General features: G+C 36.0%; 2 protein-coding genes across 2 annotated transcripts; both read left to right on the top strand.

Moving 5' to 3' along the window:
• Positions 1-2,923: 2,923 nt before the first annotated feature.
• LOC142354202 (putative beta-eliminating lyase) lies at positions 2,924-9,418 on the top strand. The gene is made up of 4 exons (XM_075406456.1): positions 2,924-2,932; positions 3,474-3,614; positions 7,119-7,287; positions 9,018-9,418. Exons 2-4 carry the CDS (start codon positions 3,483-3,485, stop codon positions 9,416-9,418), a joined length of 702 nt encoding a protein of 233 aa, XP_075262571.1. The 5' UTR covers positions 2,924-2,932; positions 3,474-3,482.
• A 2,036-nt stretch (positions 9,419-11,454) lies between these two features.
• On the top strand, positions 11,455-12,165 carry LOC142354201 (putative beta-eliminating lyase). Its single transcript, XM_075406455.1, has one exon. The coding sequence runs from the start codon at positions 11,455-11,457 to the stop codon at positions 12,163-12,165; it is 711 nt and encodes a 236-aa protein (XP_075262570.1).
• Positions 12,166-14,392: the final 2,227 nt, after the last annotated feature.

The raw sequence follows: 14,392 nt of genomic DNA, 5'->3' as shown, positions 1-14,392 counted from the left end.
AATGAGCTTAGTTTTCGCTGCAAGCTGGCCCGCAAACAGCCATGTACAACCGATCAGAGGTGGAAATATTTTTCTTCATAAAATTGGATTTGGAAGAGCTCATCCAACAATACAAGAGAGAATTGAAACCCAAAATGTGGATTCTTCAAATTCAAGACTGAGAAAAACCAACTTGGTGAGAGACACAGTTATAAGAAAAATTATTATAATGATTTGTGTAAAGTATACAAACTCTGATCCGAGGTAATCTCGAATTGCAAAACCTCCAAGATCGTCTTTCTTCGTGGTCGGCTTCAAAAAGCATGTCAGTTATGCCTCCGCCCGAATTTACTTGATCTTCGGTTTGACTCATTTTGAAATGAAATCATTCAAAAAATGAATTGCTTTTCAAGAACGTTACATAATTATTCAACAATAAAAAAATTCATACGAAACATATCCAGAGTCTTTGTCGCCTTGTTTGTAAGTGATTGTATAGTTTGCATTTATCGAATTTTGTTGAGCTCTAATATAATTGACTCTACATTGCTCTCTTTAATCAGCTGCTTGATTTCATCCGGAGGAGTCTTATTGTTCAGAGACATCAGAATTGGTACTGCACGCTTGGGCGTAGGTAAAGGGGCTATTTCTAACCTTTTCATTTTCTCATGTAAAGACATGGCACAATTGAAAGTTTTTCAGTAGAGAAAGAGACTTCTGGAAAACTTCTATTTCACCACCAGCACACACCAATCTGATGTTTTCTCAAAACTTTTTGACCTCTTGTGTCAATTTTTTCTTCCTTGATGAGAGTAAATTTTAACTGATTTTAGGCGTTATGCTACTGCAAACTGTCAAATTTGGAAACAAATTCACTTGAAGTAGAGACGGAGCTGGTTTCTCGAACCGACGGTTCATTCGTCAGACATTGGTAAAAGATTTTTGCCTTCTTATTGGCACAATGTTTGCTTCTTTGGCGTTTTGGGCATTTCAATGCATGTAATTTACATACTGGTGTCTCCTGATATAAATTCAAGTTCATTTTTTTTGGAAAAAAACAAAGTTTCCAAGAGGATAATGTTCCTCTGTAACAGCTGCCGTAAAGATTCCGTTTTTTCTGATCCTTTTGCGTAAAAATCAGAAAAGGAAATCGAAGAACTAAACTTTGAAAAATCTGTGGCAAATAATGATAAGGGTACTTTGCTGTCTCTCACGAGAGACCATGAAGAAATATAGAGACCCACAGGAATGATCTTTGCTCACTCGATGAAAGTATGTTAAATGAGTTTGGAGGTGAAAACGAAATTATATCGTTGTAATTTTTGGTAGATACCGCAAGTTCTTTTATTATAAAGCCAGATTTTTCACTTCGAAAGCTTTCAAAATCGAGAACAATCGCTCCAGATTTCAACATTCCAGCAAACTGAATAAACTATATTTGACGGATTTTAATTATAAACAGAAAGCAATTCCGGTCACATGACGCCTGTGGTACTCCTTTGTAACTGAGGTACTCATTTGTCACTGAACAAGGTAATACGTAAGAATAGCCTGGACCCGTTTCACTGTATTCATATACAGAACCGGAAGCGTCGTAAAGCATCGCATGCAGTCTCAAAATTTTGAACGATTTAAAATATTTGTCGAGGGCTGAATTGTCGGTGCCAATCAAACCATCAGAAGGTTGTAGTTTCAAAGCTATATCTAAATCAATCTCAGGATCCAATTGAAGACAAGAAGTTAAAAGGTCTGAAAATCGTTCACCGTATTGTGAGTATTCTTTTTCGATTTTCTTGTAAGTTTCGTGAATACTCTTCAAATCAACTGTAGCAATGGTAGCCATATGACTTTATAAACGCTCACTCAAAAATGACTCTAGCCAGCCTTTTCCACCCAAATCAACCTACATGCGAAAGAAAGCTAGTTTACATGTATCACCCATGCAGGGCCACAGTCAAATGCTTTACATGTAGCGCCGCCAAGGAGAACCCCTATTATCACACGTATTAATTCGAAGGATAACCCCCCCTATCTTAGTACCCTATTATCTTACTACTTATATCAGCAAATATCAAAAATTATTCAAAAACTGCCAATTGTTTTTACCTAAGTAGCATGGATTTAAAGGACCTTCTCTGTATTAGCTTACGGAGTTTGCTTGAAAAAGTCCAATGGCAGTGCTATTGAGAAATAATAACAGTTTTAGCAAAAAATAACTAAATAACTGACTTGCTGCTGGTTTTTATAAAAGGAAGGTAAATTATCCAGAAAATCAGCCGATTAAATTACAAATCAATTGAACTAAGACAACCCTGTTTTATCGCTAGCAAAATTATGGCTTTTTTTTCATTGAGCACACTTTAATTTAATTTTGAAAAAAAATTAATCAAAGTTTGAGCAAAATGTTTTCAAAAACGTGACCAACAACAGTAAAAATGGGCCGATATGCACTAAAATTTTAAATGACAATAACTCCTCGAAAAGGATGATATTTGTCAAACGTTTTTTTAAAATTAGATTTTCTATACTCACCAGTTTTTAATCATATCACTGACAACTTTCTTTGATACTTATATCATACGGTCGAAATCGACTGAACAAAAAACAAACCCAGTTGAGCACATAGCCCCCCACCCCTTCCCCCCAACTAAATGGGAAACAAACAATTAATGGGAAATAAACAATCACAATTCATTTGTGATGGTTTAGTTAAGTTTGAAGAAAAAGTAATTTAGTTCAAATTCCCAGCTTAAGATTCAGGTTAACTTTAATTTGGTAATCTTGATCTTTCGCATTCAAAGCGCTCGTCTCGTCTTTTGAAGTCAAGATAATTCAATGGATTTAAGGCAATCTTTTATAAATATACTGCAATCAGAAATAAATTACTTGTTTGCCTAAAGTATTGGGTTATGAAGGTTGTTCTTCAAATTTGGCGACACCTTGATGCGAACAGGTGGGGTTTAATGTAATCCCTGTTTCGATAACTTTTAACCCCTAACAGTTTAATCACGTGTACTTTAGGTTAGCTAAAATTTCTTCAGCCCAATATTATTGGTCCAACAAAAGAGCAAAAAATTCAAATTATTTTAAGATTTTCTCTCTCTCTCTCTCTCTCTCTCTCTCTCTCTCTCTCTCTGAATTATTGGTACCCTCAGTGAAATGAAACTTGAAGCCTCTTTGACCGATCTTGATAAAATTCCTGGTGAGAAAACGTCAAGGGATCGAACCAATGTGTACAATTTTTTTTAAAAAAATTACATGTATCCGTTTTTTTAATAAGATGGTAACTCCTAGCCTCCTAGTACAACAATATATCCCCCACAGACACAATTAAGAAACTAGTGTTCCTAAGTAGTCAGACATAGTGATAAATACACAGTCGGCTTGAGGAGGGTGCAGATGGAGTGTGGGGGGTGGGGGGGGGAGTCGCTACAAAAAGATCCACATATCGTTGTCTTGACAAGATAATTCAACTTTCGTTTCACCGCGTGTAGCAGGCGAAAATGGACACTAAAGTAACTTCAGAGCCCTTTCGAATCAAAACTGTCGAAAGAATTTACCAGAGTACGGTAGAGCAAAGGCAAAAGTGGGTTGAAGATGTTGATTTCAACATGTTCTATCTCAGATCGGATCAGGTATGTCTGTTTACACACTTAAAATCTCAGTTTTTTTGCGATCATTTTGTTGTTTCAGCACAGAACGGGGTATGGGATATTAGGAGAAAACTCGATTAGGTGAACGGATTTATTACAACTATTAGACGAATATCCTGAAATTATGTTTTGCGGAAATTATGTGAATATCAATTAAAAACTCAAAGAAGGTGCTTCATTAACCACTTGGTCCTATAGAGTTTTCTAACAGTCAAGCGTCCCTAACAGCTGTCTGGACCTGCAAAAGAGTAGTTAAAGTACCTGCAAATTGAATCTTTTTTTTATGTTTTGCATATCTTTACCCCATAGTGTCATCAGTGCCAATGATTTTGATTTTAAGTATCAGCGAAAGAATAGTGACATTTAACATTACCTATCAGTTTAATGGCTTCACTGTTAAAAATATAGAGTTACCAGTTGAAAAAAGCACGGAATTCAAGAGGCGTTGCAGTTAAACTACATTGCTAAAATTCTCAGATTTCAGATATCTGTTCAGCATTTTGCTTGTTTTTGTCAACTATTCTTCTATACAGACAATTTTTGTAGTCAGAAAACTATTACCCAGCGTATTTTGCAGTGCCATATTTAATTATTTTATGTTCGCTTAATATCCTAATAGACCACAGAGTATATGGTTGAAATCGAACCCATACGAAGAACAAACCCTGAGCTTGAATCAAATTGTTTTCAACGTATGTTTGTGTGTGTGTTTTTGTTAGACTTTTTTTCTATTTTTCTTGCCTTTATTTCTATTTTGTTTTTGCATGTCATTTTTAATATGTTTTTTAATACAGGTTTCCTAAAAGAGATGATACAAGTTAAATTGAAACATTTTGTTTTAATGTGGTACATTATTAACTAGCTATAAACTACAAGAGAGAAAACACATTTAGAAGATTGCTTCTAAAGTGGGAATCGGCTCGTTTGTTGTTAAATGAAATTAAAATGTTTGTTACAAAATTTCTTTCTAAAGACAAAACAGTGCCTTTTGAAGCTGTGATACGCTCATAAACGGTATTTATGCTCAAGAAACTGACCGAGACTACAATTACCCCTTGCAACAGTCTTGCTAGTGGACGGGTGTTATTCAAGCAAAATCTTGCAAGGCGAAATTATTCTTGAGATTTTTTTCCATGACATGAGGGGTAAATGGTGTAAGATTATGGAGTTAGTTTTAGGGGGTAAAGTGATGAAAGAGTAGGGGGGCATGGGGGTAAAAAGATGCCAGAATAGTGGGTTATGGGGGGTAAAACGACGTAAGAGTAGGGGTAATGCCGGGGGGCGGGGGCAAAACTATGCCAGAGCAGGGGTAAGAGATCCATTACCCACCTACTCTTGCATCGTGTTAATTCCCCCCCCCCCCGTACTCCCCTAATATTACATAGTTTCGCCCCCATAGAGAATCCCCCCTCTCCCCCTACTCTTACATCAGTTTTGGGGGGTAATTTCAAAACTGGTCACATTCAAAGCTTAGCAAAATTTATCTCTTTTTCGAAGCCAAAAATATGCAAAATGCAAAAAGCATTATTTGGAGAATCCGTACTTTGGTCGCAGTGAGTTTCATTGCTGTACCATTGATTTTCAATTGTAACCATTACTGTACCAGACAAATAGCAGTATAAATACTTTTTCCAGTCTGCCCAGAGTCGATTAGGGAACATCCCCGTCTGTCCTTCTTCTTCGCAGCTTTATATACAATTTTGGACAACAATGCGCAGAATGTTTCACAAGAGAATGCACATACAAGGAACTGACAGATTGTACCTAGCAGATTTTGAAATTTTTGAATAACTTGATCTCATGCAAGATTATTTAAAAATGGCGATACACTCACGAGCTAACTTAGCGGAACAACACCACAACTAACTCGCACATCGATCTCCACCGACCCTCAACGACCTCCACCGACCTCTGATGACCTCCACAGTTTCCACCTGAAAGATGTGAATGCACGAGTGTAAATATAAATAGTACAAGCTTCGGGCTTTCGCCAGTGGGCTGTCAATCCCATTGTTTATCAGTCTAATTATATTTATCTTTTTCCAGTGTTTGAATAGTAGATTCAATGTTCTTCATATGCTATGTATTTCAGATTTGATTGAAACTTGTTTTTATTGACTTTTTTGCGAGACTTCGTTCATTGCTGGATTGAATTTGTTTATGGAAATGGAAAATACACAGGTGACATTTGAATTCCATCATATACGAGTGCACGCATTGTGACTACGTGTCACGTGCGCAGTACATCACTGCGAGGCATTTAGCACGTCTTCATCAGCCTAGCATTAAACCCACGAAATGCGACCTTTGCCTGTTTGGAACCATCTATAGATCGAATCTAAAGTGACATGAACAAAAATTGCATAACATCAAGATGAAGTTGAAGTCGGAATCGGAATCGGAGTCGTCGGAGTTATTACTAGGAATGTTCTGAAGTATATGCGCCAACGACCTCCAACGATCACCACCGACCTCCGCCACCGACCTCCGCCATCGACCTCCATAGACCTCTGTGATTAGTGGGAATATTCTGAAGTTAATTTTGTTACTTAATGCAGATACAAATCGAAAACAAAAAACTTCGAAAACATTTATAGAAATTCGAAAATATTTATAAATTTTCGCAAACAGTTACTGAAGTCCATTTTGACGCAATTATTTTCCATTTTCCTGTGTGTCATTGAGCATGAATATGAGCATAATTCATTTTTCATCTCGTTTTTTTCGTTTCTATTAAGTGCAAACTCTTGAGACGGCAAATAAAAGCGGTTGATTTATAAGCGACTTTATGCGCAGATAATTGTCAGTCGGTAATTAAAGCTACTCAATCAAACGGAAGAATAAACTTAGTCATGCTCAGAGAGATAACAGAGGCTGAAAACTTTCATGCTCAGAAAAAAGTCAGTTTAATGACTCATTCACCTCTAAAAACCAGACTGTTAATTAAAAAGTGGGACATGAACAGAACAATGGGCCGGACATAATCCAGTATGGTTTTGCCCTCAATCAGCAATGAGTTGCACTGCTAGAGTGGTCTCGGATGCACAAACATTCGGGGACACAGTTGACTTTCATACGCCCTTTGATTAACAGATGCGTGGTTTTTGTTAATAATTATTAATAACTTTTTGATTTCCTTGTTTGAGTGCAAATTGATATTTTTAAAAGAAATTCTATATATGTTCAGCAAAATTTGCTCTAATGTGCATTTTGGGTGTCCTCAAAGAAGATTATGTGGCTTTAAATATTTTTCGCATGTAAACGTATTTTGGGCTTTAGGGCGCAATTTTTATTCGCATGTCAGCGCAAATTTCGAATGATATAAAGCTGCTCCAGAAAATATAGTTCAGTGAATCTTCCCCGACAGATTTTGTATGTCTGACTGAAATTAAAATTTCCTTTCAAAGAATTAATTGACTCTTCGACATCAATGGCTACTCAATGTCATAGCTTCTTCTACCGTTTTCAACTTGAGAGAATTTTCAGGTGCAAATTGATCTCTTCTCTGACTCTGGAACTGGTGCCATGAGTTGTGACCAGTGGGCTGAATTGATGTTGGGAGACGAGGCATATGCTGGGTCTGCTTCCTACTTCAAACTGGAAAAGGCTGTCAAGGATGTATTTGGGATGCCATACTTCCTACCCGCTCATCAAGGCACGTTTAGATATAAAGCTCTGCAACATACATACACACTGTTAATGCTGATGATTAAATTCTTTGTACCGGAGATAACTTAACCGCCATAACAAGTCGTAATTTTCTGCCCAAAATTGTTGAAAGCTGATATAACCGGAAAAAACATGAGTTTGTTTTCAGCGAAATTACGCATGAGAAACAAACTGAGTTCAAACTTAAAGTAGCACCACAAAGGGGGAGATTGAAAGACAAATAGCCAAATTCCTCTAAGGGAGCCAAGCATTATCACATACACACCCAGGTTGAGGTTCCAGACCGAAAGTCGATATGTCCAGACTGAAATGAACGCACAAGGGGGGTGTTGTGCGTTCAAAATTACACGGTCTGGAAACACCAATGAACGCACGAAAGTCTGGACATAGGCACTTTCCGTCTGGGACGGTCTGGACATAGGTACTTTCCGTCTGGGACGGTCTGGACATATCGACTTTCCGTCTGGGACCTCAACTTGAGACACACACACTAACACACAAACACACACACACTTAAAGCGAGAGAGGGAAATACACAAACACGCATCCCCGTGTCGAGGTGCTGACGCTAAAGATCGATAAAAGCTGTTATTTTGCATTGAATGGTTGAATGGTTGCATTGAGATGAACGGTTGTAAAAGTTGCTGTTTTAGTGCAGATTTCTGTATAATACAACAGTGAAAATAAAACCTAAAAATCCCACATATTACGTCAATTTGTAGGCAAAAAAATACCGCAAATCTTTTTGTAGTAAATTTTTTGTAAAATATGTTGTTTTTAGTGGTCAAATTTTTATTTTGATGGCTTCCTCTTGGCTGCGGTGAACAATTTTTTACGCAGCTTAAGCAATGAATTGAAAAACAAGAATTGGCTGAATTTCAGGTCAGTTGTTTGAACCCTATTACGAATGTTTGATTTGATGCGGTGCAATTAAAGTATTTACAGTTAAATAGCCAAAATTTTGCAAAAATTTGCCGCTGAAAGTTGCAAATCTTACGTCAGTTTAATGTTTTAACCGCATTCATTGCTTAGATGCGTGTGCTTTGTGTATGAAATATTTTGTTCACTGCTATTTGCCGCAATTTTTTTATTACTTTTCCGACTAAACCTTGACTGGGACCAAAACGCAAAACAATTTTTTTCTAGAAAGTTGCTGTCAGGTTTTGCGGCAAAATTTTAACTTGACATTATTAGGGATGTAATTTTCGCTCGGAACACAATCTTAACAAGTTTTAAAATAGCGTCCAGTATATAGGAAGATTGGGTCTTATTTCTCATTCCGGCCCCGGAATTATAGCTCCTCATATGGTATAATTACCAATATTGGGGACCTACAGCTTATCTGACCAGTAAGCTGGGGGGGGGGGGGTGCATAATGGGGATCACCCGCAAAATTTTGGTACTCAAAATCAAGCTGCAATATTAAAAAAGTTTTTTTTTCATATCGCTTTCAATAGTTCATCAAATGCAGCTTTAAAGCAAGGATTTGTATTGTTGCAAAACATGAAAATATTATTTTTTTGGTACTAAATAAAAACAGACCGCAAACTGACCGTAACCATTTCTTTTACTATTTTATAGATAATTCAAGTCACCTTATAAAAGATGGGATTGAGATTAAATTTGTTATCTAAATCAATCTAGTTGCGTGATCGATCATAGTAAGTAATTAAAACATAAATCATCATGTCATATCATTGTTCAAATACTTTACAGGCCGTGGAGCAGAAAACGTTCTGTTTGCCACCATTCTCCAGAAAGACGATTTGGTTATTAACAATGTCCATTTCGACACCACCAAAGCTCACATTGAGTATCGCGATGCAATCGCAAAAAACTGCGTCATTGCCGAGTCCAAATTTGATGACGTTTATCATCCGTTTAAAGGTAATATGGACATTGAAGAACTTGAGCGAATTATAAACGAGAATGAAAGTGTCAAATTGATCATTCTGACAATTACTTGTAACAACGTTGGAGGACAGCCGGTATCTATCACCAATATGAGAGAAGTTTATAAAATCGCCCAAAAAAATAACATACCAGGAATCAGCTTCCTTTTTTTCTCTGAATCGAAAATTGAACTTTTCATAACCTTTTGCAGTCTAAAAAATTAGATCTTTTCCGTTTCGGCCCCCATTCTCCCCCTAGTACGTTTTGTTCGCCCCAATTACAGAGCACGGGGGGAGGCGGAGGGGGAGGGGCAAAAACGGAAAATGCCCAAAATAATAACAATTCATAATTGTGGATTCTGCTTGCTTGTAGCGGAACGGCATTAGCCCACAACAGCGCCACACATTTCAGAGTGTTTTTCAAAAGCAGTTTTCCTTTTTTTGGTGATGCCCACTTTTTTTGGGTATGAAACTTTCACGTGAAATGAATATTGCAGTCAAGACTGGTTTGATTGATAGCATGTGAAAGCTTGGGCCACAAAATTAAAGAAACTTGTGATATATTATGTTTTCACCCAGTGTTTTTTTATTACTCCCGGTTATAAATTATATGTTGTCATATAGCACGTTACTATGTAAGAAAATAGCACGTGCGCATGGGGGTCATAAAAGATATCTGCGCACTAAGTTGGTGGGCCGAAACAGAATAGATCCGAAACGTGTTATATTTTTTCTAAAGCTAACAAAAAAAATGAGCCAATCAGCAGAACAAGCTCAAATTTACATAAAGAATTATTTTATTGGGGATATCTCATTTTACGTAGCAAAAGTTATATATAGGAGAAAATACATTAACGAGACGGAACAGCGGTACTAATGAAGAAATGATGTCATTTGTAAAATCATTTCGAAAGATTATACCTAATCTGCCTATTCAAATTTGGCAAAACAGCTCCAATTAGCCGAGACTGTTTTGTAAAAATCAAATTTTCAATGATCAATTAAGAAGCAAGTCAAATGCATAAGTTTATCAGAGCCGTATTCTAGCCCGGGAGTTTAGAGGGTATGTTTTTAGCTGGATAAGTGTAACCTTTTTTTTTGGCAACTTTTCCCCTGAATTATTTAAAAATACAGCGAGGGACTTTTTTACAAATAGTCAACAAAATAAGAAGCTCCACCATTTCACTCTAATTTGTCTTTTATAAACAGATCAGAAAGTCTAGAATTTTTATCAGTGGGCAGAGAATTGAATTGGAAAAAAATGACTGCATGATTATAAGTTAAAAGTTTTTGACACTTAATTTTTATTCTAATCAGAAACCGTCGTCGTGAATATTATTGACGAATAGTCTCCAATTTTTCAACAAAATAGAACAAATTTTTTGTCCTATTGACACTGTTGTACAAATTTGCCTAAAATAGTAATCATAAAACGTGGTAGATTACGAAAACTACCGACGGTAGAATGCGAAGAGTAAATTTATTAAAAAATTTACACATAGAGACTATTTAATCTAAATTATAGCATAATTTGCCTGCTAAGAATCAACCCTCGGTGACCTTGATTAAAATTATGCCTTTGATAAACTATTAGAGAAGTCAGTTTTTCTTTTTTGAGCAACTTTAGTTTTTTAACTATCATTCGTTTGAGTTCACATTTACAAAATGATGCCATCTTTACCCTTATTTGTTCTTTTAATTAATCGTATAGGGGAAGGAAATTAAATTTTGATTTAAATGTCTGAGAAACAAGTCTCTATTATTTCAATGTTATTATCATTTTAGTTTTGAAATAGACAAAACAAACGAATCTGTATGTTTATATTTTAGCAAATATTTTTCACCATGTTTGCTTGAACTAGGAACAATGTAAGCTAAACGAAAGTTTTCATAGACTCAATCTAAATTTGTACTTAGAATCGACTGGACATGTATCGTCTGGACTTTTATTACTACTAAGAAGAGGACAATTTTCCTCTCAACTTGAACCATAACTATTCATTGCATTCTCTTTGTTTGGTTCTTCAAAATATCTAAATACACTTTTTTAAACAGGGGTACAGTAAGTTAAATTTTAATTGGCGGATAAAGTCAAAAAATTTTTTTAAGACTTCTGAAAAAGTCCAGATGCATCATGCACACTTTTGATAATTCTGGTACTTCAAAAATTGTTGAAAATCTGTCCAGTAAAAAGGGAAGTTTTCGTATTTGCAGTTTGCTACGATGCAGCCCGATACGCAGAAAACGCGTACTTCATAAAAATGCGAGAACCGGAATTTAAAGATAACTCAATTCAAGAAATTTTGCAAGAAATGTTCAACTATTGTGACATGATGACAGTCAGTTGCAAAAAAGATGCCCTCTCAAACTCGGGAGGCTTTCTGGCTTTCCGAAGTGAAGATTTATACGAACGGGCAAAAGTTTACGAGTCATTCTTCGAAGGGCTGCATAGTTATGGAGGACTTTCCGGGCGAGACATGGGAGCAATGTCTGTGGGAATTTACGAATCGCTGGATTTTGACTATTTGCGATCCAGAATTCGCCAGCTTGAAAAATTCGGAGAAAAATTGGAACAAAATGGTATTCCGTTTGTTAAGCCTATAGGAGGCAACGCTATCTATGTAAATGCTGGCAAATTTTTACCCAATATTCCTGTTGAGGAATTTCCAGGTCAAACCCTGGCAGTTGAGTTGTACATTCGAGCTGGGGTTCGTGGTGCTGAGTTTGGGACTTTGCCGAATGGTCGGGACCCAAAAACGGGTCTGAACATTCATGGCGCTGCTCAGTATTTACGACTAACAGTTCCGAGAAGAACTTTCACCGACAATCATTTGAACGCGGTGGCTGAATCGCTTATAGAACTTTACAAAGATCGTGAAAGTGTAAAGAGAGGCTTAGAAATTACTTACGAGGCGCCGTTTATGAGATATTTCACAGTTAGACTGAAACGAGTCGAAAGAAGTGATGAGTAACCAATACTAACCAACAGCCACGAGATTTGATATAAGCCTTAAGCATCACATTTTGGATTACATAAACTATGAATCAAGATTTTTGTATGATTACCTCTAAAATTTATTTTAAAAATAATATAATCGTAATTTTTTTGCTGAAGTGAGCCAGAAAATAAATGATTAATGCTTCCAAATTGAATGAAAGTGATAGGTTAAAAAATGTCTATGAGACTTGTTCGCTGTGTTTTCCTATCAAAACATTGAAGTTATTTCTTTGATAATTCCAAATTTTATGGATGACTCAGCAATCTAGTTCAAAAAAGAGATCGTTTACATTTTTTCTGTTACATTAACGGCCGGGGTACTGTTGAGATTGCAGTTATCTAACTAAAAAAATCAACTGAATTAGACTGAACACAAAACATCAGAAACACAAATTTCTTCTCCTCTAAAACTCCAACGATGTATATTCAAATTGATTGTATTCTTGGGACACATTATGCTATGAGGTGAGACAGGATAATCATCTTGCAAAATTTTGTCGGAATTTTCCCCAAAAAAAATGGTTATCTATCAAGTAAAATTCTGGCATAACAGTGCTTATCTTGCAGGACTTGCAAGAAAAAAGATCCCATCGATGAAAAACTCAAAACAGCACCAGAATGTTTTTGAGAAGAGGCATAATTCTCGAGATATTTTTGGATTTGTTTATTGTTATAAATAACAAAGAAAAATATAAAATAACGGTAAAGGTTTGAAATCTTAGAGTTAAAACTTCAGTTAAAACTTCATTCATTTGGCAATTTGGATCTTTTCCGTTTGTGCCCCCCAAGCCTAGTGGGTGCATATTATTTGAACCCCGGACGCATGCGCCATATTTTTAGATAAAGATTTGCTATGTAATGGCACCTGCTCAGTAATTGGGGGTTGCTTAACGCACGGGGGGGGGCACAAACGGAAACGGCAAATATCAAAAAAAAAATTCTGGACAGTATGAAAAACAAACTTTGTGACTCAGAATCAATCTTATATTACATACTAACATTAGTATGTTGGCTGCAAATCAAAATGAATGGTTGGACTAACGTTCTTGAAGAAAGCAGGTTGGTAGCACCAGGAAATATCATTTTTATCAATTGTTTAAATTTCAAAAGTCAAAAAAACTATCGCGTCAATAAATCCGGTGCGGGGAACCAGACCTATATCCCAGACTACCAATACTTCATGCAAGGTAACCATTCGAACTCGACTGAGATATTCCTTGTTCGAAATCCTATAAAATATTGCTGATCTTCGAAACGAGGAAGAACTGTTTTGGTATATTGTAGAACTCTACCCCTAGTCTATTGTCAATTGTATTTATAATGCATTTCAAAATTCTGTTTCAGTTTTTTTTCGGTCCTTTTTGGATTCCTGCCTTAGTTTTCTTATATAAAATCTATTCACATAAAATATATCTAACAATTTTTTTTTCAAATTTAAGAGGAGAGGTTTTTGTGGTCATGGAAAAGTGTTGTTGATGAAAAAATTAACATTAGACAGAGTCACCGAAATAATAATCCCGTTTTTCTGTTCAAGTTGCCGGCATTGACTTCCAAGTTTGTTTATTTTCTTAATAAATATTGTAAAACACAAGGATGTAGGGTTTTTTCACTCAATGGAAAGATAATTTGACAAATTGTTACTTGGGCCTTAAAAAGTGAGACTTTTTTGTGATCACTCACGAAACATTGCAGAAAACTCACAATATGTAAGTTCTGGCACCCAGGAATTAATTGAACTCAATTTTTTTTAATGATAGCCACCTAACAACATCATCAACTTATTCAATATAATTGGCGCGCAAAGTGCAAATACATTAGCACTATTTAGTACTTTTTCCAAAGAATTAAAAAAAAATAATTAAATGCAGTAACAACTATCAAAAATCTATTGGAAGAAAATGGGAGCCTCATATTATTGGAATAAAAGCTTTTTTTTCAAATTTTCTTGAGATGCGGAAAAATTAAAACAATGGGCATTTTTTTGAATTCATTGGAAAATTAAGGGGAAAAAACAAAAAACAAATAAGGTCAATTTTGAATAATTACGAACTTCATGGCTTCAGCCGCGCATTTTTGCAAACAATTTCCTGATCGGTTCCTGAAACGGCTTCACAACAATTATCAAGATCACCGAATTGATACTGCTGAATAAATACGATATTTGCAGCAGGGTAAATTGGGTCAAATAGAACTGTTTGTAG

This window comes from Convolutriloba macropyga, chromosome 15, assembly GCF_964194025.1.
Source record: "Convolutriloba macropyga chromosome 15, txConMacr16.3, whole genome shotgun sequence".
NCBI lineage: Eukaryota > Metazoa > Xenacoelomorpha > Acoela > Convolutidae > Convolutriloba > Convolutriloba macropyga.
This window is presented reverse-complemented; position numbering and strand designations above follow the sequence as displayed.

What these genes read in the sequence shown, in the direction of transcription:
- LOC142354202 (XM_075406456.1), top strand. Translation starts at nt 3,483, where the DNA reads ATGGACACTAAAGTAACTTCAGAGCCCTTTCGAATCAAAACTGTCGAA. An exon ending in TCTATCTCAGATCGGATCAG is followed by an intron (nt 3,615 to 7,118) that starts GTATGTCTGTTT and finishes GAGAATTTTCAG; the next exon opens with GTGCAAATTGATCTCTTCTC. An exon ending in CTTCCTACCCGCTCATCAAG is followed by an intron (nt 7,288 to 9,017) that starts GCACGTTTAGAT and finishes AATACTTTACAG; the next exon opens with GCCGTGGAGCAGAAAACGTT.
- LOC142354201 (XM_075406455.1), top strand. Translation starts at nt 11,455, where the DNA reads ATGCGAGAACCGGAATTTAAAGATAACTCAATTCAAGAAATTTTGCAA.